The sequence below is a fragment of the Lissotriton vulgaris genome, chromosome 2_1, assembly GCF_964263255.1.
Source record: "Lissotriton vulgaris chromosome 2_1, aLisVul1.2, whole genome shotgun sequence".
NCBI lineage: Eukaryota > Metazoa > Chordata > Amphibia > Caudata > Salamandridae > Lissotriton > Lissotriton vulgaris.
The window spans coordinates 1544668705-1544696248 of NC_141687.1; the positions used below are offsets into that span (position 1 = coordinate 1544668705).

General features: G+C 43.2%; 1 protein-coding gene across 1 annotated transcript in view; it reads left to right on the forward strand.

Moving 5' to 3' along the window:
• ESYT3 (extended synaptotagmin 3) overlaps positions 1–27544 on the forward strand; it is a 280270-nt gene that overhangs the window by 247539 nt on the left and 5187 nt on the right. Inside the window, exons 17-22 of the mRNA XM_086957414.1 lie at positions 6154–6303; positions 7560–7939; positions 11061–11159; positions 11286–11417; positions 19084–19189; positions 25723–25772. Of these exons, the coding sequence (XP_086813540.1) occupies positions 6154–6303; positions 7560–7939; positions 11061–11159; positions 11286–11417; positions 19084–19189; positions 25723–25772 (917 nt within the window). The remainder of the gene's footprint in view (positions 1–6153; positions 6304–7559; positions 7940–11060; positions 11160–11285; positions 11418–19083; positions 19190–25722; positions 25773–27544) is intronic.

The following is a 27544-nucleotide window of genomic DNA, read 5'->3' on the forward strand; positions in this document are numbered from 1 at the left end:
ACTAGTGTAAAAATATAGCTAGGGAGGTTGTGATATTGGACCAATGCAAGTGATCGACCCACCAATTATATGAACATACATTTTAATTTCGGTCCATCATTACTTGCATTGGCTCTGTCAAAGCGATTTCAGCCTCCTTTGAAGCTGACATTTGTGGTTGACTTTAAAATGGTCATGTACGTTTATATCGCTCTCTGAAGCTCAAGTTCAAGGGTGGCCCAAGAGCAACTGTACCTTTTGAGAAAGATCTCTCCAAGGGCATAACGACTTGGCACCAGCTCAGCATAGGCAGTGGATTAGGTGAAAATGAAGGGGAGTCACGTGATATTTGATGGCTGAGGTCCTAAAAGGGGCAATGTCGAGACAAAGTAAAAGTGCCAGTCTACATTATATAATGCAAAATGGTGTGTGAAAATGGATGCAGCAAAATTATGGATCTGGAGAAATAAAGGCAGGGAGAACCGGTGAACAGCCATGCTCTATAAAGTTGTCATTTATTTCTCAAAGACTACATACTAGTTCAAATGTCCTGGGGAAGCCATGACCGCTTGGAGAGCATATAGAGGATTTTTAAAAAAGTCTTAATTATGAAATGCCCAGAAGGCACCATGTTTGGCAGTAACTGAGGGGTTAGCATGGCAGCTTCACTTAGAACATGTGTTTAAATGCAAGTGCATCTTTTTGAAATACTTATAACATTCATTACTATATCAATGATGAAAAAATTGCATTTAATGTTTTGCCAATTCAGTAATTTCTTGAAGACTTCTTTTGTCCACTTTCTGTAATCATAACGTTTAGTTGGATAACCTTGTTATTTGTTGAAAACGTTTTGGAAATTTTTCACTGACAGCAAAGATTTCCACAGTTGTATGTTGGATTGTGATCATTGTGTTAAGACGCCTCTGTGTAGATGTGCAGCTGACGGAATTTATACATACTACTTGTGACCACTTTTAGTAATAGCAAGTACCAGTGTTTCAAACATTAGCATTTATGTAGCGGTGCAAGAGTGCCTTGATCTAAACTTTCTGATCAGCGCTGTATTTGAATAGTCTGAGGAAAACGTAAGCGACTCTATCAAATTATCCATGTGGGGAATGAGCAGAACACTTATTGATCGGCGTTAATCTTTTTACTCCCGAGGGGTTCACTGGAAAATCCTTCCTCTTTTTCTCTGGTCCTAGAACTTCACATCAAACAGTGTGACATACAGGTTCTTGTACTACAGAGAAAAAGAAAAGTACTACTGTTTGTCTAGAATATCTTGAGCGAGGATTAGAAACGTATTTAGGCTGGTGTCTTCAATTTTGGAAGGGCAACAAGACTTTCACTTATTGTATCCTTGATTGTGAACAGTAATCTTTGTTGTACATTGTTTTCTTTCATATTTTTGCCGGTAAGGTGATGTTTGAGTGTCATAACAGCCCATGTTGTTGACCCAACCAAATCTCAATAAATATCTTTCTTTTTAATAAGGATATAGAGCTTTCCCAAGGTACGTTCATTCAGAAAAGTCTGCTGCATTAAGATAACGCATATATGGCATGGTAGTCTTATGGATTTACTCTTTCATTATTTCAGCTCCCTCTGCTTTGACTTAAACAATCCAGAGGTTTTAGTTGGACTTGTATTTAGTTTGGTAGATTGCTGCCAGGCGGAGGAAGCCCAGGGTACAAGGTAAAGCTGTTGGATATTTTGATTGTCTGCCAATTTCCCATGGGATGCAGTTTAATGCTGTAAGAGTGACTGGAGTTTTCTTTGTTTCTGCGAGTATCATACTTTCACCATGCTGTTGATAATAAGTCAACTAATAATAAATGGCTAAAGATGTCTATAGTAGTTGTGGTTGGAGACAGGTGGCTATCTTAATGCACGTGTCATGTTATCTGCAGAGGAACTAAATGGATTTTGGTCCCTATACTGTGCCAAAGACCAGGTAACTCAGAGTTTAGTCTGAGGTGCTTCATTGCCCTCAGAAAGACCCCAAAGGCTATACAAACACTAAACTACATAGATGGAGATAAACACCTTCCTCCTTAATACCTTTTCAACGAAAGATGTTCATTACAGGACCTCAACATAGTGTTGGTAAACGGAGACAAAATAAAATACTTAAGAATTTGTAAACCGATTATCACTACAAGTTAGTAGATGTATCATTTTGTGGTTTTATTCATCATCCGGATAGTAAATGTAAAACTGTCACCATGATTGAATCTATGTAATTGCTAAATGTTACAAAAGTTATGTACGATGATAAACCTCACGCTAAATTATGCCTTTATGTTTAGCTGCCTTAAAACATTTCTAAACTTTGTTTAAGGAATTCCACCCTTGGGGGGGAAAAATAAAGAAAAAACAGGTTATCCTGGGGTCGTTTCTGAGAATTCAGTGTTAACCTTTATTTCCCACAATCCCAATATCTCTTGAAGAACTTAATTTGTAGAGTCTGAAGTAACGTTAGGATTTCTCACGTGAACATCACTTTGAACCACATGGCTACCTGAATATAATAATTTAAGTATTCCAAACAGATTAGCAGTAAAATCTTTCACCTATTGCCATTCTCCCTTGATGGCTTTTCTCTAACTCCAGCCCCTCCACCCCCCACCTTTTATTACACCGATTTCAAAGTGTAGTGTTTATTATGTGATATAAAAAAGGATTTCTATCTTATTTTGTTAATTTCCTATCTGCAGAGAAAGGAGATGGAACTATCCATGGTTTTTCTTCAGACACTATTTACAACGCAGAATACAACACCCCCTTATTGAGACTACTATCAAGGTTGACATTTGCCTCTTCAAACTAGCCACATTGTGGTTCGGTAGTTGTGGATTCGTTTTTAATGAGCACCATGCTTAAATCAAGTTAAATGCAGATTTAAGGGAACCTCTGGCACTGGACAAAACAATTCCACACCCAAGTGTCTCTTCTGTGACCATTTTTCAGTTTGAATCCCACGTAGGAGTTAAATGCCTTGAAAGTTACTGGCAAATTGATAGCAAGAGTCCCCAGAAGACTTAGTTAGGCCCTCCTGACACCCAGCATAAAATAGTTTGCTGTACTGGCTGGGCTGTCCCCGTCCCCCTTGCATGAGGAGCTCCGTAAGGAAGAGGGGTGACATAGTAGTTGTCCACACTTCAAATCCCTCATGTTAAAAAGAGTGCAAGGACAAGGCGCGGGGGCTATAGTCTGAGCCATCATGGAGAGTGCCTGTTTTGTCAAAATTGCTCATCCCCACTATTTGCTACTGGCAAATGTGACTGAGGTGGAGATGTAAATGGCAATCCAGGTATACAGGGTAAGATGTTTTTTAATGGTTCATACATTTGCTTCAAGAAAATCTTCTTGCCCTTGAGCAAGAATCTTGCCACATACTTTAAATAAATAAGATACCTAACTTTCGTGAGGAAGAGAGAAGTGGCCTAGTACTATTGGTGCACTCGCAGATTATTCAGCTGTTCCCAAACTGGTGAGCGGTACAATGAACGCTTTATTTAAAGGAGTACCAGTTTGTTTACAGTCCTTAATGCATTATTTTATTCAAGCAGTTACTTAAGTTCCATTGTTCTTAATATATACATTTCATAATACTTTTTCTTAAATAAAGTAGATTTTTACACAAAAGTGTGTCCACTAACATAACCCACATTTTTCCTAATAATCAAAAATTTACTCAGTAGGCAGACTGTTGATTTCGAGCATGGGCTGTCGTCCATTGCCTGCGCTTTTATATGCGGACGAAGCTGCTTTAATAGCGTGCACAGCTAAGGGTCTGCAACACCACTTAGATCTTTTTGGCTAAAAAACTGTGGTAACGGGCAAGCTCATAAGCAGGGCTGTGGATTTTTCTTGCGTGGAGATCCTATTGGACTCACATTTTACTTGTCAACCATTGCTCCAAAGAACGTCACGATGTTTAAAAGGGCTGTCAATGGCATTAGTACCTTTTTGAAACGTCTAGACTGCGGGGGACGATCCTGGGGCGTCAGGACGAGAGTTCGGTGGGGAGGAGGGAGGACTTGAGGGTTCCTGACAAATCAATGAACTGATTCCCAAAGCAAGACACGAGCCCTGAGAGAAGCCGAGGAGAGAGGTGCGAGCTCGCGCAAGGTGCACCCTTGCGAGCCCCATCACCTGCAGAGACAGGAGCCTCGTGAAGAGCAGGCAGGGGCGGCATCTGCCCCCATAGCCTGCCTGTGCTGCAGACATGCCTGGGACGGGAGGCGTGCTCGGGGTTGGCAGCCGTGCAAACGCCAGGAATACAATGTCACGTCAATTTACTGTGGTATTAGGAGCTGCACTACTAGTACATTCTTACCAGGCCTACCGGGCCTGTACAACCACAAATAGATTTGCCTGGTTTGATTGAGTTTTGCAACCTCACCCACATTTCTCCTGTGCCCGAAGACACACTAAAATTCGTCCTGAGTCTCAATTATATTTTGGAAGTTAATGCTACATCCTTCCCGCTGTTGGAAAAACTGATTGCTTTAGAGCTGGGCACACAACGTACCGGTCTATTAACGGTGAGAAAAGACGCATTCAGAAATCTACCGAAACTTCATGTCTTAGACCTGGGAGGCAACAAAATGCTGCTGCTGGATCCGGATGCATTCACTAGCTTATACAGATTAACAAGCCTCTTGTTGTACCATAACAGCCTTGAAGGTACGATTCTGGAAAACGGCTATTTCCGAGATCTTGTTTCCTTGGAGCTTGTTGATCTCGGTGGAAACAGCATAACCTGCCTAAAGCCTAACCCACTGTTTTACCATCTATATAGCTTCAGCATTTCGAGCCTAAAGTTGAAGGAGACCTGCACAGTTTCCAGAAACGTCTAGGCCACATACATGTAGAAGCAATGCTCGAAGTCTGTAAGGCCAAATGTATCCCAACAATTAGCTTTGGATGTGGGTTATGTGTCCATAACAGGTAGCTAGCTGAGAACATCTTCCTAAGAGGCCTTGTAAATGTCCTTCCAGGCACTCCCAGTGAGGTTGTCCATGAAGAATTTGAGTGCAGGTATATTACTGATTATATCTGTTTACCCCCTTTGCTTTTATGGTTATCCCTGTGTTTGAAGGAGGAGTTAACTCAACAGATTTATAGTGCGAGACTGTTTGCACCTGGAAATCATGCCCTATTTTTTATGGTTCTCATTTATTAGAAGAAATCTCACTGAACTGGGTCAATCAGAACTTCTTTCAGACCCCCTACTGTATTGTGAAAAGGGACATTGCTTGGCTGAAGCAGACCTTCAGGGTGGCAATGGAGTGAGAGGCCTCTTCCTTGTCCAAGCGCTTAATGCGCCATTTTGTTATGGTTACATCAGCAAATTGGATGGAACCTTATTTGTACTTAGGGATGTTCAGCTACCATTGCAAAATCGGTTTCATCAGTTGATGCTTCCCAAATGGGGCCTGGTCTGTAGTATTGAAGCTACAATCGTATCTGTGAAAGTATTTCCATTCCAGATACCTTACAGATCGTAATGACTTGCCCCAGATTTAATAGTCTACCTTATCAGTATACTCGCCTGCTACTTCTACCTCTGAATTTCAGACAGGTGAAACCAGCGTTCTTGTTTTTACAACTTTCAAAGTCTCCTAGTATGTTATTTTGTGTCACGCTTTTTATCTGATATACTGCATTGGCGAGTAGCACATCAATGTGTTTTTTTGATTGTATTTACTTTGAGTATCTATTAAAAATCTTGTTTTCCTCCTGAGGAGCCACGATTGTTATGGTATGTTGTGTATGTGTATTTTATCTCTGTGTTTTTTACAGTAATTCATTTGTTTTTGTGGATATATTTGCTTATACCTAGTCACACACTTTTTATGGTTAAACTGTTTTATTGTGTGTACTTTTATAATTTTAAGATAACATTGAATAAAGTCAATAATGCTAAATAATCAGTCAGTAAATTTAGAAAACAGTTGTTTCTCTGATTAGATGATTGATGCCGAAGTCCCTACTTTACAGAACTCAAAACAAAACTTCAGATTTGTACGGGGATTCCTGGGTGTTGGTGTTCAACGAATAAGAGAAACCTCAGTGAATCCTATACTGCACACCTTGAATCTTACATTTGGCACTTTTCTTAAATAAGTTTTGTGTAAGTCTTCTAAATGTTTCCTATAGATCAAGGATGATGAACGGCAGTGTGCTCTTGGGATGCTGAACGTTCCTCTTCATCGCCTCCTAAAAGATACTGATATGACTCTCGATCAGCGGTTCCAGCTGGAGAACTCTGGCCCAAACAGTTTTATTAAAATGAAAATTGTGCTTCGGGTAAGTCCTATTTTTCACCTCGTTAAATACAGCATTTTCTTCAGTTCTCTGCAATTGGCAAACCTTGGCCCCTTCCCAACTTATATGAATTAATACATATGGTAATTGTAGAACATGTTATTCACCTGAGCCCAAGCTTTCTGCTTTAATAATTCCCCCACCAGATATAATGACCGTGTGTGATGGGCGAGGGATTTGTTGGTGTGCCACGTGTATCAAAAGTCCACTGGCATGAAGATATGCCACGTGCACGAGTGAGCTTAACTGTTGTGAATTATAGGCTTTTCTCATCACCTACTTATTTTGTATTCGGTTTATACCTGACAGGTGTTTAATGTGTCCTACATATGTGTTGCCTGTGTTCTCCTTTTGTCAAGTTTCACATCACTGCTTGGCTAGTGTCTTGCAGCGCATTTTAGGCAGACTTCTTGATAATGATAGGTTAAATGGTTAGCAACTTTAAATAACAGCCCAGTTTGGACCACAAGCCACTGAGGATTGTGGTGGTGGTAGCAAATCAAGGGCTCAATCTGAAATGTTTGTCTAATAACCCATCTACCTGAGGCATTTGAAAAGATAACATTGTAGCATTCAGAGATATGTAATGCATACCACACATTAAGTGAGACAGCAACAGGGTTCGCCCAGGGGTAGAAGGAAGCCATTGAGCATCACTTGTCAAGACACAGACTGGCAGAAGGACAAACCAACAGATGCCTCACACACACCTCAGTAGAAACACAGATCCCATCTCAAATACTCGGGGTTAGGGGATGTACTATGAAACAATACCTCCTCAGGTGGATGATAATACACAAAAATCACATGATCTCAAAGGTAACCCAAGAAACATTGGTGCAAGTAATTTGCACATACATCAGCAGTACCCCTTATAAGCCAGCTTCATCCTCTGATGTAGAAGTAGTGGTCACGCTCAGGCTGTTAATATTGCTGCTGGTTCTGATAATTAATGGATCACCAAGTTGGAAAAGGGCCTTTGCTTTCAAAAATAATTTTGCAAGCATTTCAACATCAAATATTGGATTTTGTTTGGAAAAGCTTAATTTTTTTTTAATAAAAAGAACAAAAACCCAATAAAATGTAAATAAAGTAATAGGATAAGAATTTCAAAAATATTTAACATTTGTTTTTGCTTGAGGTTTTCGTTTGCATGATTACTTTCAAATGCAGCACTCACTGTGTGCTTCCACACCATGGCCTTAAACGACGTACTATTTTTTCTTTGTTAATTTCAGGTCCTGTGCATTGAGGAGCCAGATTCGGACAGTATCTACACGGGGATAAATGCTTTAAAGAGGGGGCCTGTTACGCTCAAGAAGCCCAAAAATGATAAGCATCAGACAAAACCTCAAAATGCGAAACAAACCCCAAAAACCTCAACGAGTAGTGAAGACTTTCTTGCGCCACCAGTGCCACAACCAGTGAAGCCTAGTTCTTCAGTGACTGAAAAGCCAGCAAGTGAAAAGGTTACAGAAACCAAACCAGTGACACTTTCATTTCCAAGAACGCTGCTGACCCCAAATCTGAGACATTTGAAAGAAATGGGCCCTAGCATGGCGTCGTTGAATTCTTTTGCCTCTTCCTGCTTTGATCACAATGAGGGAGATATACCAAAGTAAGTGTTAGATTTTCATTGTTTAATGCAACCTTTAGCTTATTCACACAAGTACAAAGCTACAAAGTACAAGTACAAAGCTGTTGGGCAGTGCCCGAGTGGCTAACCCAGTTCAATGTAACCACCTCGATTAGACCTCCAGCAACACCCCCTAAACTTATAACACATCAAGTTATCAACAACATAACATCGAACATCCCACAGTCCTGCTACTTCCTTAAACTTTAAACTAATACCAGAATACGGTGTCCCAAAAAAAATCTTGACACCAAAATAAGCAGACATCGATCCAGATATGCACTGCAAAGCCACATTAACAACAGAAGTCCAGCCGTGTACACTGTAACCATGCAGGACCCAAAGTAGGCTGCATTTGAGCAGATTACTGATTGGAAGGCTTTTTATTTCCATTGTGACTTCGTTATAAGTGTGACAGAAAATGTAAATGTATACAAATGTATAGATGTCAATCCCAAAAAGTTAGTTCTGCCCACCAATGTTAAGTATGCTGTTACTCAGAAGAGTGAGCTCAAGCAGGTCTAATGCCTTTATAGTTTTGGGAAAGTATGTCCTGTATGTATGAGGTGTATCCCGACATGGACTCTTTACATGTTTTTCATTTAAAGAAATGAGAGAACCTAAACACTGTTACAAGCTTGGTAAGACATCACATTTTATAGTGTGTGATTAGCATCGGAAGAGAAGGTCCACCATTGCAACAGCTATTTTATGTAACTAAAACACCACTGATGTATCAAATTATTTGTGTGTAGATTGAGAATTATTGCAACATTACCCGTTGAGCAGAATTAGTGCCCAATAGGGTGTTCCTGAAGGCAGGTGTTAATTTGTATAAAAGAAAAAGAAATTACGTGCCCAGGCTGTCTGGAAGCAGCTTGACCCAGCCCGTTACTCCTGTTAGTGCAGCCTAAAACAGATCTATCTACTAACTATGAAAATGGGGAGAGGATGTGGCGTATTGGCCAGAGATTTCGGAGCTGGGGAACCAGGTTCGAGTGTCTGCGCCGGCTCAACATCCTGATTCTGGGCAAATCACTTAATCTCCCTGTAAATGAATGTGTCCTTAACTGGTGCTCATGCAAAGCACCGGTGTTGATGATTAAGTGCCGGTGCCCAGCACCGGAAACCACAGGTTCAAATTAAGCACTGCCTGAACGCTGTTGCATCTGGGGATTTGACAGCAGTACATACCCAGTAGCTAGGGCTACATGACTAAATGATCAGCTGCCTGTAATGGGTTTGTGGAAGCTGGGAGTAGATCCTCTAGGTCTTGTTGTGTTGGAGAAGATATCCTCTTACTTTGATCTAGTCCATTATTGTGCTGTGGGTTGACCAGGAGTTTGAAAGTAGAACACACATAGACGCGCGGAGTAGGTGCAGTCTACTCTGCTTAGAGGGTGAGTTCTCTTCCGTGCTCTGATCATGAGTCTTGCTCTGCTGCTTTGAATGCATCTGAGGAGTGTGGTGTAGGGCAAGTGACTACTTAATGATATAGCATCTTCGCCAGCCTCGGTGCCTGACCCGGCCGTCCCTCACAATGACTGAAAGTAAAATGTTTACAATTAAATATTTAGGCGCATGGACGATGGAGTCTTCACACCCTTTAAAAATTGTAGTTGATGGTTCAGTTTAGACTGATGAATAAATATGAGCTTGGAAGTGGGGGCAGGGGCAGGGGCATTGAGTTAAAAAAGTTTGTGGGAGCTCCTGACCCTCAGCTAAATCAAATCTTTCTTTTTTTCCTTGCTTCATCTATTAGTTTTTATGTAGATGGTTGGTGGTTAAGCTAAGGTGCATCCCAAAATAAAGGTCTGTGTCAGTTTTTATATCATAAACCGAGACACTGAGGTGCTCGAATAGCATCATATAGATAATATTCAATGGTTTATGATGTTGCCCAAGCTCACAATGGAAATGTGCACATACCTGCCTAGCTTTGGAATTCCATTAACAACCGGGCTGCAATCTAGAAAGTGCCCCTGGGGCGCAACTGCCGTTTGTGCCAGCTTTTTACAAACCAGGGGCATTTTACTTTTGCAAAAAGGCCACCGACATTGGGACACTCCTTTATGACATGCATAGCATATCTCACAATCTCAAGGGATGTGTGCTCTTGCAGTATCTATGATGTGGATGCATTGGCAAAGAAGGTGCACTGACTTTGTGCGCCATTTTCATGTGGCGCAGTCCGGGTACCCCCATGATAAGAAGTCTCCGTAATCCCCCAGACAATCTCATGCAGGCGTGTGTAATTATTCACTGCACACACCTGCTGAGGATTCTCTGCCCTCCTGCATCTTGAAATGTGGCACAGCAGCTTCATAAAGCCTCCCTAATGCCTTGTTCCAGGGCAGGCACGGATTCACAGCTTCACTTGAAACAGGCCATTTTCTCAATTTTGAGCCGTGCCCATGCGCACACACTTAATTAAGTGTACGGTGCAGAGAGGGACCGTGTGCAGTTTCTATACCACAGCGCAGCCCACAGAGTATTAAGTCAAAAAGTTTGCTTTGCATCAGAAGCACTTTTATGCATGTTGGATGCAAAAGCAAATTTTTACCAAAAGCAATTTCAGTTACCCTACCTGCTAAAATCCGAAAACAAGCCCTTCCTCAGTGCAAACTGTGGAATCTCTGTCTGCCTATTCAAAGAACAAGCAAATGAGGGAGTCAGATTTAGAGTCTTTAGGGCACAGCATATACAGCACCCTGAGAAATAGATTCAATTTCTTCATCTGTCGGTGTTCCCCACATTGTGTCACCTCTGGAGAATGGACATAAATTTGAAATATGCAGAATGAGTTCGCACCCGCTTCACCAAGACTTCAACAGTGGTGCAGTATCCTTGTCAGTCAATCTTAGACTTTTTCCTAGTGACGCAGGGCCAGTCAAAAGCAAAGACTTCAAAAACGCAATATGACAAATCCATCTCATTTTCTTTATGGCGAAAATCAACGCATATCCATATCACACGTATAAATGGACTACCATATTTTTTGCTGAATGCCCAGATAGAAATATTTTATAAAAATGTCTTGTCTTTCCACAGAGTTGTGAATAGTAGCAAATTAATTTCAACCATATGTTAAAATGTTTTGCAGTGGAATAAACCTTGAAGGAGTCTCCATGGGAGAGATCCAGCTTACAGTGCGCTATGCTTCTTTACGGCAGTGTCTCATCGTCGTCGTTAATTGCTGCAGGTAACTAAGTATGACTGTGGCATCCAAGCTCATCCACATGCTGCATGAAGATCTTTGTTTCAGGTAAAAAACAGATCAGCGATCTAGACTGAAGTTTTCTTATCTTTTCTTTGTTCCTGAAAATAGAAACCTTCTTCAGTGCTCGAACAGCGGTGCAGACCCCTATGTGCGCATGTATCTGCTTCCAGACAGAACGTGGCCAGGACGAAAAAAGACAACCGTGAAGAGAAAAACGTTGAACCCACAGTATGAAGAAAAGTAAGTGCATGAATTTGCATTGGTAAGAAATTCAATTTGTGTTTTTATGAGGTAAACCCAACACCAAACAGATGATCCTTTGGGCCTTTTTAGGTCGAGCTGGAGAAAGCAATGCGAAGCATTGCATCCAGCGAAGTATCTAATGTTGTCCGCCTCCTGGGAATCTGAGACAGGGGTCGGGCACGCGCGGCAATTGGTGTCTGTGGACGCGCACGTCCAGGCCGGCGCCGTGCACATCTCCTGCCTCACATTCCCTGAAGTGCGCAAACACACACATACACACATGCGCACACACACACACGCAGGCAGGCACACACACACACACACACACACGCACGCACACGCGCGCATGCACACACGCAGGCACACACACACGCAAGCACACACCCCTCCCCCCCACCTCACCGGGCTCGCATCTGGAACACGCCGGGCTTCTCATGGGAGCCCCGCAGAGCACTCGAGCTCCTCTGCCAGGCCAGCACGAAGCAGGGCTCTCCCCTTGGGCATGGGAGCCCCGCAGTGCTTTCCGATGGTCTTCACCCGGGCCCCCGCCTGGGACCCGGGACTTCAGCTGCTACTTCGCTTTCGCTCCGGGGCTTGCTACTAAAAACGAAACTTAGGAATGGCGCGCATGCGCAGGCAGCCCCCGCCCTCCGGCATAGAGACTGCTCAAGGCGCCGAGGGTCATTCTCAGAAGCGTCTCGGGAGGTGCGGGCTTGAATTGGTGGAACAGACTAATAAAGAAGCGCACTCAAAGAAATAGTGTGACATGTAAATAGTGCCGTTTCTCATATAATGTGCACTCCGGGGTATTTACGAAGTATTTTCATAGAAAAGAACATCGAGGCACAGGGAGATAATTATTTGCCCAGTTTAAAGAAAAGGCTCCGAAAAGGTTATTGTAGGTCACAGCACTCGCCCCCTGCGTTTTTCTGGTCTAAAGTCTGATAATCGTTTGCATCCCCACACAGAATGCCACATCTATTTTGCTTCAGCTAAAGGCTATAGTATGCTGCATGCTGGAAGAGGTGCAAGAATTGACCCATTAATTGACCTTCCTTGACTAATGAGATTGCTGGCTGTCTGTAAGGGTTTTGTGGAGTACAGCTCCGTTCATTCACCTGTAACAAAGCGATTTCACTTCACCTTTTGAGTATGTTGTAAAAGGCATGTAACTGTATGAATATAATCTCCTCTAGAGAGGTGCATGCTTACGGCTGTAACCACAGGAAGACTGGCTAGTCTTTTATGCCTGACCCTTTCCCCTTACCTACTGCCACAAAACAAACATATATGTGTCTCATTACAATAAATGACGTTTTAAACAACCTGGGGGGTTTGACTGGAATACTCCAGCCTTCCTGCAAATTCACCTCCATCTAAATGTTCCCTCAGATGAAGCCTGTGTATGTACTGCTCATCTGATTGGCCAGAGGCATCTAATTGCAACTGTGCTGATCTAGGATTGGGTTGCCGTAGCCTCTCCACAGCTCACCATACAGGTCCTTTGGAGCCACTAGTTTCAATCCATTTGAACTAGAATGGATTTGAAGAGCGCTTTCCAAGTGCGTTCTCCGCATGCTGTTGAATCCATCTGGCTTGGGCTCAGCTAGAAAGGAAGTGCTGTTTGGAACCTAACCTGGCAGGATACAAAGCCGGACGCAGTTTCTGTAAAAAGAGATGTCTGTCCCATGATACCCTTCGAGCGTCCCCTTGGTGCACGGCTGCGTAAAAACACGCGCTTTTAAGCTACATTTGAGAATTACAAGCGCCATTACTTGACAAGCAGAAAATATAGGTTGGGATATCCCCATGCAGTCCCGTCTCTGGTTCCATCCTCACCCTCACACCTCTTCACCCTCACACACCCTCACACACCCTCTCACCCACCCACACACACCCTCACTCACCCTCTCACCCTTACCCCCTCACACCCCCACACACCCTCACCCCCTGACCCTCACACACCCCCTCACCCACCCCCTCACAGACCCCTCACCCTCACAGACCCCTCACCCTCACAGACCCCTCACACACCCTCACCCCCCCCCACACCCTCACACCACCTCACCCGCACACCCCCTCACCCCCTCACCCACCCGCACACCCCCTCAACCTCACACACCCTCACACACCCTCACACCCCCTCCACCTCACTCACCCTCACACCCCCTCCACCTCACTCACCCTCACTCACCCTCACCCACCCTCACTCACTCCCCCTCACTCCCCCTCACTCACCCTCACACCCCCTCACACCCCCTCACTCCCCCTCACTCCCCCTCTCTCACACCCTCTCACCCAACCTCACTCCCCTCAACCTCACAACCCCTCACTCATCCTCACCCTCTCACCCTCTCAACCCCTCACCCCCCTAACCCCCTCCCTCACCCTCCCTCACCCTCTCTCACCCTCTCTCACCCTCTCTCACCCTCTCTCACCCTCTCTCACCCTCTCTCACCCTCTCTCACCCTCTCTCACCCTCTCTCACCCTCTCTCACCCTCTCTCACCCTCTCTCACCCTCTCTCACCCTCTCTCACCCTCTCTCACCCTCTCTCACCCTCTCTCACCCTCTCTCACCCTCTCTCACCCTCTCTCACCCTCTCTCACCCTCACTCACCCTCTCTCACCCTCTCTCACCCTCACTCACCCTCACTCACACTTACTCACTCACCCTTACTCACTCACCCTTACTCACTCACCCTTACTCACTCACCCTCTCTCACACACCCTCTCTCACACCCCCTCAACCACCTCACAACCCCTCACACCCCCTCACTCTCACACCCCCTCACACCCCCTCACCCACACTCATACACCCTCACAAACATAGCATAACAAAACACAGCATAGCATAACAAAAAAGCATAGGATAGCAAAACATAGCATGTCATAACAAAACAAACCATAGCATAACAAAACACAGCACAACACCACAAAACATAGCATAGCTTGACAAAATACAACACAACAAAACATAGTATAGCAAAACAAATATTATAATGGCATAGCGAAACATAGCATACCAAACACAACAAAGCATAGCATAACAAAACACAGCATAGCATAAGAAAACGCAACGCAGCATAGCTTAGCATAACAAACATAGCATAGCATAACAAAACATAGCATAGCATAACAAAACATAGCATAGCATAACAAAACATAGCATAACAAAATGCAGCATAGCATAACAAATCAAAGCATGGGATAGCAAAACATAGCATAGCAAAACATAGGATAGCAAAAATAAACATAGCATAGCATACAGCATCACTCCGCACCACCACAGCATCACTCAGGAGCACCACAACATCACTATGCGCTACCACAGCATCACTGAACGACACATTTTTCGCCATCACAACATCACTCAGCGCCACCACAGCATCAATCTGTGCAACCATTCAACACCTGGTTCAAATATATTCTCTCAATGGTTCAAGCTTTATTACAAATGTAACAAAAAGATGTTAATATTTCACTTCTGTTCTTGGATTTTCGTCACAATAAAATACACTGAACCTAATCTTCACAAAAGTTATTTACAAAACTTTAAGCTATTGCCATTATAAATGACAATAACTTTTATTTAAGTATTGAAAAAAAAAATTAAAAGCCATTGTTATTTGTAATATCAATACATGTAAGTCACGTAAATACAACACATGTTGCATTACAAATGCTATACGTGTCACATTTGCGAAAGGTATAACTATTAGCATTGTAAATGACAAAGCTATTGATTTCGCTTTTTTCAAAAACAAAACATAAATAAAAAAATTGTAATTTACAATACCAATAGCTCAAACTTTCCTAATGCGAGACCTATTGCATTGCAAATGCTTGTTATAGAAATGGCAGGAGGTGAACAAATGCAGTGTAGGTGTTTCTTTGCCCAAGTGAAGTAGTTGTTAGCATTGTTTTTAGCACCATGGCTGGTTTTGGTAAATAATAAATGTTGGCCATACAAAAAAAAAATATTTATTCGGCGATTTAAAAAGAAAAAATAACTACCAGACACATCCACATTTTCCGATAAGTGGAATAGATTTTTAGTTTTGATTTTTGTTGTCTTCCTCAAACTACCCTTGCATCCATGACTGAGAACAGAGATATTCAGCCATTGGCAGTGCAGAAGTCAGCCGCTTTACCAGGGAAGATTTGGGAGTGGTCAGAATGCAGATAGTATTTGAACCTAAATGAAGAGCCATCCTAAGGGGAGGTCGTTTTTAGCGAGAGGTGATGGGAGAACACTGACACGTAGGCTGGTGAGTGTACTGTTGGAGAAGCCATTCGACATGGAAAAGAGACTAACTATGTTGTAGGAAATGAAACCTGACACAGTGGTTGTAGTGAGGATTTTGATGTAGCAATTAACGATGGTAGTTTGAGAGGTCCAAGAGGACGAGAACATATGTTTGTCTTGGATGCAATTTTGATCTATAAAATAGAGCAATCTTGGTAGAGTGCATGCTGTGAAAGCTGGATGCAAAGGGCTGTCATCCTTTTGGGAGTAGTAAAGAATGAATTTGAATTAGTTATGCCACATTTACATTTTCAGATAGAACACAAGCCCTTTCGTTTTTGTTTGATCATGTTGCCCTGAAGCACTGGGAGGTAATAACTTACTGTGAGATGGCTCAACCGCATGGCATAGTATTGTCCACCGCAGGCCAAACTGTGAACTTAGGGGAAATTAGGGAACATTATTGTAACCGCCTTTTCCCCCTCCTTTCGACATACTTCCTTGCCTGTTTTAAGATATGGTTTTGGATTATGGGTTTGTGCCGAGTCTCCACAGGTAGTTGATGGTTGTCAAGCTTTGAAACTATCCTATTTGCTTATACACACATAAGCTGCAGTAATACATATGGTATATTTGGCGCAGCTGTACTGAAAGTATTGAGGTGATACTGTGCAAAACATCTTTGTCATGTAAAATGAGGGGAAAAGCTTCTTAGATTAATAAATTGCTAATACTAAACGGACCATTTATGCTGAACTATGCTTCACTATATTTTTAATTTCAACAGCCCTGCCAAGTACCACGCATCAGGCGTTAGACTAACGCATTTGTGGTGATCCACATCTCCGCATTAAAATACATTATCACGCATTTCAAGGGCCTGTTTCCCCCTACGCGCGATGAGCCTGGTGAACTATACAGGTAATAAAAGCGACCACCGGGTACAGCAATGTCTCATACCTGCCAACTTACAAAATAACTTCACTGTGTGAGGGGGCGGGGCCTTGGAAGGGGCAGGGCCTGGTGCAGAGAGCTATCTAAGAGATACTCTGCCCCCTCACTAAGTCCCCCCCTACCCCTCCCAAAAGAAACACAAAACTAAGGGTCACCAAGCCTTTTGCCGATGCCCTGGGGTGTTTTCACACCTTTAAATGGACATTGGCTGCTTGCAACCTCAGAAAACGAGCTGGAAATCCACTGTTTACAGTAGTTCTCAGCTCGTTTTCCCTAGCACTGTGATTTTGGTTCCTCACGGGGTGACCGTGGGAAGGGAGCCGAAATGAGGAGGGGCGTTATACAGGCCCCGCAGTGCGGGGGGCCCCCTCAGCACAGCACTCGTGCTGCCGAGCTCCTGATGGAGCCCAGAGGGGGGCACTCCACGTGCCTTGCAGGGAGGCCTCCTCAAGTTTTTTTTATGCCAGTGCCAAAATAGTGTGACTCATGGTGGAACCATGTGAGTTGGCAGGTACGATGTTGGGGCAGAGCCATTGCTTGCAGCCGGCTCCAAGTCCTGAGCAGCTGTGTGGTAAGGCGGCTCAGACTGAGATAGGACTAAGAATGATGTGTGCTGTGCAGTGAGCAGAGCCCTTGACACGGGAGGTCAGTCGCGGCCTTTAAATTGCTCAGAGTGATGCTCTCTCTGAGGGCGTTTTAAACCTTAAGTATGTTAAGTTCTCCCGGCACTGCCTGCTCCACCCACCCGCCGCACTGACTGCACTACAGCTGCACCATGTCACTGACTGTGTACAGTACTCATACTGTCTGTGTCACTGCTGGTGCTGTACTCTGCGTGCTATTGAGCGTCCGTGTGCACATGGGCATTTTAACCCATTGACCATGGCGTTAATTCTGCCGCAGTGCAGGTGAAATAATGAGTAGGCGTGGTTCGGACGGCCCCAGGCCGTCCTCCGCACATGCCCACTGTGATGTCGGACAGCCGGGGGCCATCGACACATCGAACAGGTTAAAGTTAATTAATGTTAGCAGCTGAGCTCAGCTGCAGCCTGGATCGCCGCTGCCTATCACAAAGAACACTGCTGACTGTCAGTGTTTGTTTGAAGGTGGTGCTGCATCAAATACTGAGTGCTTGTGGAGGGGAACAGCAGTGCTGGGGCGGCACCGGATGCTTTTTGGTGTGTGCTGCCCTTCCTCCTGGGCCCACCAGAAACTCCCTACCCCAGACATTTGTGAGTTCAACAGTGATTTATTAATTAGGTTGTTCGCATTGGAATGTGAAAACAACATTTGAGTAAGCCTGCCCTCACCTCAAAAATGTACAAAGGGTCTGGGCGGGTGCCCACTTTCAAGTGCAGGGCAGCGCACGCCTGCCAGTTGGGCTACCACCTTTTCAAGAGAAAAACTCTGACCATTTGTTGCTGTTTTAATAGTTTGCAAAGGCCCGTTTGTGATGCTACATATGACTGTAAACTAAATCGTATGCATTTCTTTGTATCATGACTTTTCATACTTTGTTTACTTTAATTATAAGTAACGGGTAATTACCCAGTTCTATGACACGAGATTCTATGATACATTTAAAAGTGCTTTCTATTTACAGTTGCTGTTCGACGTATGTGCACCTAATGGCTCATAATACTGACTTTAGAAGATTTTGTACCAGCCAGGATATTAGAATACTGGCGGTGGCTGTAAAGAAAGCGGTCAGGTGGCAACAATATCTGCCAGTGATGGCATTATTCAGATGGACAACGTTGACCAGCAGCTGCCACCAGAGAGCCCTAGTGCGGCGACAGAGCTCAGGTGCAGTGAGTGTGTAGCAACCAGGCAAGAAAGTGTCAAGCCAGGCCTTAGTCAGCAACAGGCAGCCCCCATACGGCAGCACAGCTTACAGCAGCACCACCAGTGTGCAGAACACAGGCCAAAGACACTCTCTGGCTCATCCTGGCACTGCTGGGAGACAAATTTACGTCCGGTCGTGACACAGGCGTGGGCACTGCAACACCATAGTGCAATGAGAGCAATTGGCTTAGCGCACAGCATTTTCTTTTGTTGGTCTTTCATCTTCAGTTAACTTCATAAAACAATCTGAAATATAACCTGAAAGATAAAGTTTCGAGTTCTTTTTAGAGCTTCTTGTTGCTCGAACGAGTTTAATTTCTGATGTCTTCCATGCACTTCATTGTTGGTTTTATTAGCACAAAAGTGTCACTGTAAGTGTCACACATTTAGTCGTTGAATGTCACTCCAACCTTCCCTTCTCAAAATAGACTGGTAACGAAGGTGGAGGCTGGGATTGAAGAGGTGTTTGGGTGGTAAATGGGTGGGACTCGAGAGGAGAAGACAATTTTCTTTGTAAAATGATAATCTGGTTTCAGACGAATGCTACATATCTCCCTCTTGCTCTATTTAAAAACTTGTAGACCAGAATTTTAAATAATTTTTCCCTGCTGTTTCAGATTTGAGTTTTTTGTGTCCGAGGAAGATGTGAAGAGAAGGACTTTGGATGTTGCTGTGAAAAACAATAGGTCATTTGTTTCACAACAAAGGAAAGAACTTGGAAAGGTTTGTGCAATCGCAGTAAACTTATTCCACTGTCTTTGATTTATTACTACGCAAGAAATGTAGTTATGCACTATTTTAGTACATATATAAATGTTGATATGAAGTCTAATTACTGCTGATGGAGATGTCCTTACCTGCATCCAAGAAAAGGAATGCACACAGCCAATCCGGGGTATACAGTGGAGCTGCTCTATACAAAAAAACAAGCATACTGCAACAAGAAGGGAACCATGGACGCCGCTCACAGCTTTGCATTAGGTTACATCACCTCCCAGTTTTTACAGGATGCCACTCTTCTTGGAAATACTGGAGTACTGGAGAGAAGTGGCAATTAAAAAAAACTGGGTTTATTCATTGTGGGGTCTTCTCCCTATTAAGTTTCTAACATTATTTCTCCTTCAGAAATACCCATATTTGAATATTTCACACAAACGTTTACATCCTGAGTGCAGAATGGCCCCTTGCTTGCTAAGAACACCTGTCTGTTGGCATGTCCACTCCTAGGCCTTTGAGGGCATCTTACAAAAGGGCTGCTTCTGGGCCATTTTCTAGGTCTCTTGATGCAAAAGCAGTTTTGCCCAAATAAGCTAGATACAAACAACTCAGGGGGTGCTGTTATGCATTTTGTGTAGAGCAGATGACTTCTGTTCAAAGCACTTTACAAGGAGGTGATGAGTTACCCACTGTGTGAAATTGTTCAGGGCTTCTGGGTACAGACCACATTTTCCAAATTTAGGGCTCTGCCAGGAGCCACAGATCAAGGGCTAGCTATTTTGAGAAGTTTCGTTTCCCGCCTTGTGGCTGTATATATGCAGTCTCGTGACATTATCCCCTATCCTTACAGACAGAAATGCGTTAAAGATGCGGAAATTTGAAAATCGTTTAAATCAAAATGCCGTTTTTATGTGTCTCGTATAGCAGGAACCAAATTTTAAAAAGCATTTAAAACGATTCTTTTCTTGTACTTAATATTTTTCACATTAAAGCTCACATCTTCAAAACAGAGGTCTTCTGAGGATCATATAGAATGAATACTAAGGCCCTCATTACAAAAAGCCTGTTGAAATCCATGTTCTCAAGGTTCCTTCAGGCAGTGAGACGTCGATCAGAAAGGGGATCCTTGCACATTTGAAAATATCAAAGCAACATAAGATAACCCAGAAAGATGAAGATTTCATTATCTCTAAATAAGGCATTCCATTCTATGGCCTCATATAACAGACTGATCAACAAGATTCCTCAGGATTTTCGAGACATTCTTCCAGTCCCTTCCATCCATAAACACTTAGGGGCAGATTTGAGTTCTGGCGCATCTCTGCAAATCAGCAGGGATGCGCCAGAACTGATGCGTCACGCAATTCCCTCCTTGCGGCACCACAGATGCGCCGCATTTATAATGCGGCGCACCATGGTGCAAGGAAGAGCAGATGCGTGACGCATCTTGTGGTGTACGGGCGGCGCATTGCTGGACTAGTGTTGCAAGTGCGACGCAACTCCTGCAATGTACAGAGGCCACCCATACAGAACGTGGTGCGTCACTCCTTACGGCTGCTTCAAGCAGGAATAAGGATTTGACGCAGCAGCCTCGTAAAACTGACTCAGTGAAATCTTGTAGATTTCACTGCGTCAGTTTTACGGGGCTTTCCTACGAGGGAACGCCCACCCTGCGACAGAACGCCCACATGAAACCTGACGCAGGTTTCATGTGGCGCAGGGCTTTACAACGTGACGCATCTGCCTAGATGCGTCACGTTGTAAATAGGTCGCAGAGATGCGCCAGGTTTCCGCGCCGTTGCGTCACGCAACGCAGCGTAAAAGTGGCGCAAGTCCGTCATAAATCTGCCCCTTAGTATCACACAGTAATGCCTTACTCATTACAAAACCCTCCCAAATTAACTTTCCATATCAAGTGCAATGGTAAAAGATTTCAAAAAGCATTACCCCCCCCCCCCCAAACAATAGTGTGACATTTTCACAAGCACAAACAATTTTGCTCACCATGCCCAAGGATGAGAAACTGTGTATAAAATCATGAACAGATTGTGTTACACATTTGCACCCCTGCACAAGATAGACAGATCACAATCAGCACACTGCTGGAGACACTGTAGGGAGAAGGGCACAGTACTGCATATATTATGGGCATGCCCGAAGCTCAAAGAGTTATGGGGAGCTACTCTAACCACTATCTATCAAATTGAGGGGGAAACTGAGGCCATCTTCTTGGTGACCATAGTTTTAGGCATTCCATTAGCGTCTGTCTACCCATTACACTGTTAATGGAAAGTGCAACTCACACCTGCTTCTCACTGCCATACAAATGAGATTGAGCCAATGCGGTAACCCAATGGCACCAACAGTGGAAATATGGCTTGGGCATCTTTGACACTACTGGCATATTTAAAGGTGGCATATGAGCTCAAAGTGGGGTGCTTAGACTTAATAAAATGTGGTACCCATTTCTTTAATTTCTGAATGCTGACAATAGGGGCATTTACTGCCGAAGCAGAGATGGAGGAGCACAACCTACAAGACACACACTTTAAAACAGCTCACTGTGAAGAGTGGGGGGATGCTGAAGGGGAGGGTTAAACTTGGGTAACAGTGGGTTGGTATTCACTCAAGAATGGACTACCTGCCTGAAGTTATGTAATTGTTTTTTAAAATTAAATGTAAACTATTGAATCTAAAACCACTGTTTTTTCCACAACCTGGAATTAGAGCTACCGGGGGGAGGATGGGGGGGGGGGTCCCATAATTGTGGGAGTGTGGCAGAAACCGGGATCACATTTTGAGGAACAGCATAAGGCATTAAGTGTTTCTGTGCTGATTGCTCCATGGTGTTCCATAGTCTGTCACACATCGATCTCCATTTGAAAACCAAAAACTAACAATTCTGGAACTTTAGACTATTGTATTAAGAAAACCTGTTGAAGGATGCTCAATTAGTTCTGATGAAAGCGAAGTGACCCTGCGGGGCAAACATCCTGGAATGCCGTAGCAAGCAAAATAACAATGGATTTAACCCAAATCTCTTGACTGGGGGTGAATGTTTGATTGATTCACCATTTGTCTATCATTTGTTGCTGCAGCACTTTTCAACCTAAGTGGGATGGGTTTGCCAAGGCATGGGTCTTTTGCTTGCTGTGCCTCTGGATTCAAGCTAGCCTGGCTGATGAGGGGTGTTACCCTGAAACTCATCCCGGGATGATTGTTTCCGGTCAAGGGAGGATCCGGCCTGGCAGTTGGCTGTACTCTTCCCAGGAGGAGCAGGGTCAAGACTGATTTGCACATGGCTGGGTTCAAACTAGGCCATTGTAGTGAGCAAAAGAGCAATGGATTTAACCCAGATCTCTAGACTGGGGGTGAATGTTTAATTCATTCAACCTTCTGTCCATCATGTGTTGCCGCAACCCTTTGCATTACTTTTAGGCAACTTTCCAGCACAAAATAAGTTTTGCATTTCAAAGTAAATAACAAAAAAACATTTTGTGCTGGTTTGCATCACTTTTGTGTCTCAAACACAGTGCAAAATGTTTTTAAATATGGCCCAGAATGGTTTGAGAAACTCACTCACCTCTATTTTACAGTGAAGGTATTGTTCCGTTTCGCTCCTACCCATTGTGTGCAATGTATTTCTGGAGCTAGAAAGTGATTGTAGATATTTATGATGCCTCAATGGTAGTCTTTAGACTAATAGGCGTCACCCTGAGTAACATTAGGGACCTCAGCTATCCCTAATTCTTCCTCTTCAAAGTATGCCAGGTGAAGACAAAAGACCGTGAGCAAGGTAGAGTCTGATGTAGTTTGTATGGACAAAATGTTAGCCGAAAGTGGTGAATGTTCTGAAACAGTCATTACATTATGTAGTTGACTGTGAAGTGTATATTACACATGAAGAACTCTATGCTGGCCGTTGGACTTTAAGGTATTTTGATCTTTGGGCGAAACATTTAGCTTTGGGTTTCTGCTTCTGCTTTCAAACCATGAGGAAGAAAAATGTTGCTCATCTTCTCTAACAATCTTTGTAGTAGATACTCTAGCTGTTTGCACATTTTCACCTTGTGAATACCCCCCAGATACCCTTCACCTACACAGGTACCAAGCTGGCTCTGGGTATTCTTGCAGTAGGTCCACAGTGCAGGAAGATCTGGGTCCACCCCTAATATTTATTAGGTGTCAGCCGTCTGTGCTGACTGTTTCTGTCCCTTTTCCTCAGTCTCAGAGGCGGACACAAGACTGATGAGATGAATAGAATGGTGTCAGTGTAGAGAAAAACAAACTTTGAACCTTAAAAACAAATATCTGCAAGAATTTTCCTCTGAATACTGAGGTGGGCCTCGTATTATAGTATCCTCCATATAAACATTATGTTCGTAGCACATATAGCTGTAGATATATTTTCTCTGCATACTCCTGTCTTTTAGTGTTGGCTTGAACATTGCAAGTTGGTTTTGTTTGAAGATATCTTTTCAAGTCACATGGTATGGTGTAACTCCTCCCTTATTTAGAAATGCACATGCACACTTACTCCATTGTTGGATTGCTTTTCTCTGCCATTGAGTCCGGTCTACTACGCCATTGGGTTCGGTCACAAACTAATGAGGCTCTTGGACATGATGTATTGCATGTTCGCTGCTTTGGTTCCATGCAGTAGCTCTTCCACTCTCGTCATCAAGAAAGACTTCTTCGGCACCCGTTTGGTTTTCTTTCTGTTTCAACCCTTCAAAGACAGTTCAGAAGATCGGGTCCCAGACTCTCTAGCACCCATGCTCCTTTGGAGTTCTTCTTTCTTTCTCTCCATCAACTCCGGAGAATGAAGAGGCATAACGGATAATGGAACAGACATCCTTCAGAAAATGCTCTGTGCCATGCCAGTTAACTCTTGGCCAACCTCCAATGGTGTAAAAGCCCTGCCTCTCTCCGGACTACAACGTGCATCTTCTGTCTAGCCTTTCGCTGCAAGAAGACACTTCAACAACGCAGACAGAGACAGATGCTAAGCACACATTAGCATGCACCGCCAGTCAGAATATGTCCCACCCGGCTTCTTCTATGGATTTTCAGGTCACTAGGATTTCTCCGTTTGTAGTTTTGGTCTGGGTTCATGTTGTCTCCATCATATGCTCCTCCTCGCCAATCGCAGGGTGGCATTACATTGGGGGGAGAACCTCTGCCCCTAAGATGCGGGACTAGTTAAATGATGTAGCATAATGTGTGAACAACTGGAGTGCTACTGGGATCTCCTGCCTAATGTATTCGGACCTGCAGATATCTAGGGGGCCAGTTGTTATATATCTTGCTCTCTGAGTGACCAAGAACAGCCTATGAGAATAGACATTGATTGACTGGATGCCCTGCGAAACCCCACTATCATAAAGGATGAGGGCCAGATTTCTCAACCCCTTCTGCACCAGTGGCAAATGCGACACCCCCGGGGCTGCACTCTGGATCCCATGAAATGCCATATCATGCACACTGCACACCAACTGTTACATCTTACTTGTCAAAGACACTCTGTCACTGCTAAGTATTGGTTTGCTTAGATGTCACCTGTTCTAATGCACCTTGCGTTACCATATGCAAAGTGTAGAAGTAAAGTGCTGTATTACTGATGTAGTGGAATGGACATGGTAACGTGTTTTATTCCATAAAACCCATTAAATAAAGTTTTAAAAAAAATTTAAAATCTATTGGCCAGAAATTTCCTTAAGAAGAGAGTTAGGGTAAAGCTATTAACCTTCACATAAAGGGTTCTAGTTAAAAATACCAGATTACTTTGTGAAAAGCTTCCATCTTTATGTGCTGCCAAGAAAGCTTCACTCTAGCAGTAAATCGCCCTTACAAAGCCCATCGAAGTGGAGCAGAGCAGGTAGCAGATCTTTTGCCTTTCAGGCAGGTGTGGAGTGATGGGAAAAAAATTGACTTTTGACAGAATTGCTGAATTTCTGGTATCTATTAAAACATATTTGTTGTGCCTCAACTGATTCCTTCCTGATTTTCTAAGTGCTTGGATGCCCTTCAAAGCTTTCAGTGCTCTATGAATGGCCAGACAAGTGGGACTGGAAAGGGTCCAACAGAGAAAAGACCCTTAACCACCATGGCCTCTCCTCCTAATAACGCCAACAATCCGACCCTTGATACCTGCAACTGCCATCATTGCGTTTGATAGACGTTTGAACGTATTATCTGAAGAGGGAGTGGGAGCCTTCTTAAAGGAATGAACTCTATTGCTGTTTTCATAGATAGAAAAGTGTGCTGAAGATACACTGAGTTCACAAACACTACTGCTACCAGCAAAATCATTTAATCCCATCCTTAATAAAGTGTTACATTGTACAACATTCTGACATCCTTTGTTTTGCTCGGAGATGTTAAGCCTTGATGAACACTTAGTGTAGCAAGATTTCTTGCATGTCTGAACTGTCTGCAATTTTGTTTGAACCATACTTCAAATTAAACGTTCGTTGAACTTTGCAAATTATAAAATAATTTCTTATGTCTTATTTTGATTCTTAATCATTTCATTATAGGTCCTAATTGACTTGTCAAAAGAAGATCTTCCCAAAGGGTTCTTTCAGTGGTAAGTCTGTTTTTTCTTTTAGTTCATGTACAGTTTTGTTTATTTATGTAAGTCATGTTTACAAAGTCAGAAAATGTAATTTCTTGCCAAGCCTGAAGATTACTTACGGCACTTGATTGCCAAGGCTACTAAAGATTTGGTCACATACTTTACATGGTTCTTAAACCTATGCAAAAGATGACCATTGTAATCTTAGTTTAATGTAGGGGGTTTCTGGGAAGGAGAAGAACAGTGGTTATCTGTAAGGCATCTAAACGAACCAAAGGCAGATGTGAAGCTCAAAGAAAATTCCTGATGTAGACGACTACTAGTTAACTGCCTTAAATTGCTAGCTACAAAAGAGAAATGTTACTTTCTGTAAAACATGATTATAAAATTTTGATAATATCTGGTCTCCTCCAGATCCAAGTTCACAGGTTTAGTAAACCGTGTATTTATAAGATTTAACATTTTGTTTCTTTTTTATGGGAATATTGTTTGCGTTTGGCTAAAGAAATATCAATAGGACTGTTTTGAATAAGTCTCTGCCTTTTAGTTTTGCAACCACTGTGGTGGATATGTGACTAAGTCATACCCTTGATCAACATGGGGACAGATATAATTGCAACAAAACAAATTATATGTATTCAACTGCCGTGTCTGACTGACCAGATACACCAGTAAGTCATTTGTTCTTTTCTGTATTAGTTCCATTACTAGTGAGAGCTGAGTTGTGCACCTCTACTTTCTCGAGATCTTTTATCTATATTTCAGAACATTAGGCAACACATTTATGCACTTGCTTTAGATGGTCTGTATTCTACTAGACTAAGTGTGCCTTTAGAACCCGTTGCTCTTTCATTTCACGGATTTGTGGTCTTGAGACACAAATTATGGAGTGTGATTGTAAAAGTAACCCTCAAAAGTGCAGAAACAGATTGTAGATTCATTGTTATTTTGATGAAGCCAGACTTTGTGCATTATTGGTGTTTTTAAATAACTAGCTATTTACCTTTAGTCCCACTCATTCTGCTAGATACTCTATCTAATCGCAGGTTCCTCACATTGTCAATATCCCATTGTGCCAAACTGGACTCGGAAAACTAAAAAGCAGTGCTCCAGCACAGCGATATATGGCTTCAATGCGCTCCAGAACTGATGATCGGAGCCCTTTATAAGTGCCATCCACGCATGCAGACATCAGTTTCTTTTATGAGACTGTCTGTGCTCTCAGATGTGGATGCCACAAACAAATTGGAAGAGCCAGTATAGAGAGTCCTAAACTGGGGCCTTTTAGATGGAAATGAGACCACATAACGAGGAGGTGGGGCGGCATTAAGCAAGCTGCATCTCAATAGAGTATTCACCAGAAAGAGCATTACCAAAGGTAAGTAAGTTGCTGTTCTGGTGGATACTTTTAACCGCAGATTATTCAACTTGTGAATAGATCCCAAAGAAGTCTCCCCCAAGGTGGTGTATCTTTGGAATGTCTCTCACTAAAGAGTCCTACAGGACCGAATAGACAAAATGCCTTTCCCAACAGACCTGTCGAGCATAGTTCATAGTGACCATATGCACCCGCGTAGCTACCTGACCTGTCTGGGACAGGCACTCCACCTGCCAACACAGTGGTAGCAGCTTTGACCCTGGTGGATTGAGCCTTCAGACGGCTACTTCTTATCCTGTGGATAGCAGATCTTAACACAAAGGACTGTATCATGAGATGGTCTGTTTCTGTACAACCTTGCCCCCAAAGAACCCCACAAAAAGCGAATTGCCACCTTATGTTCTTA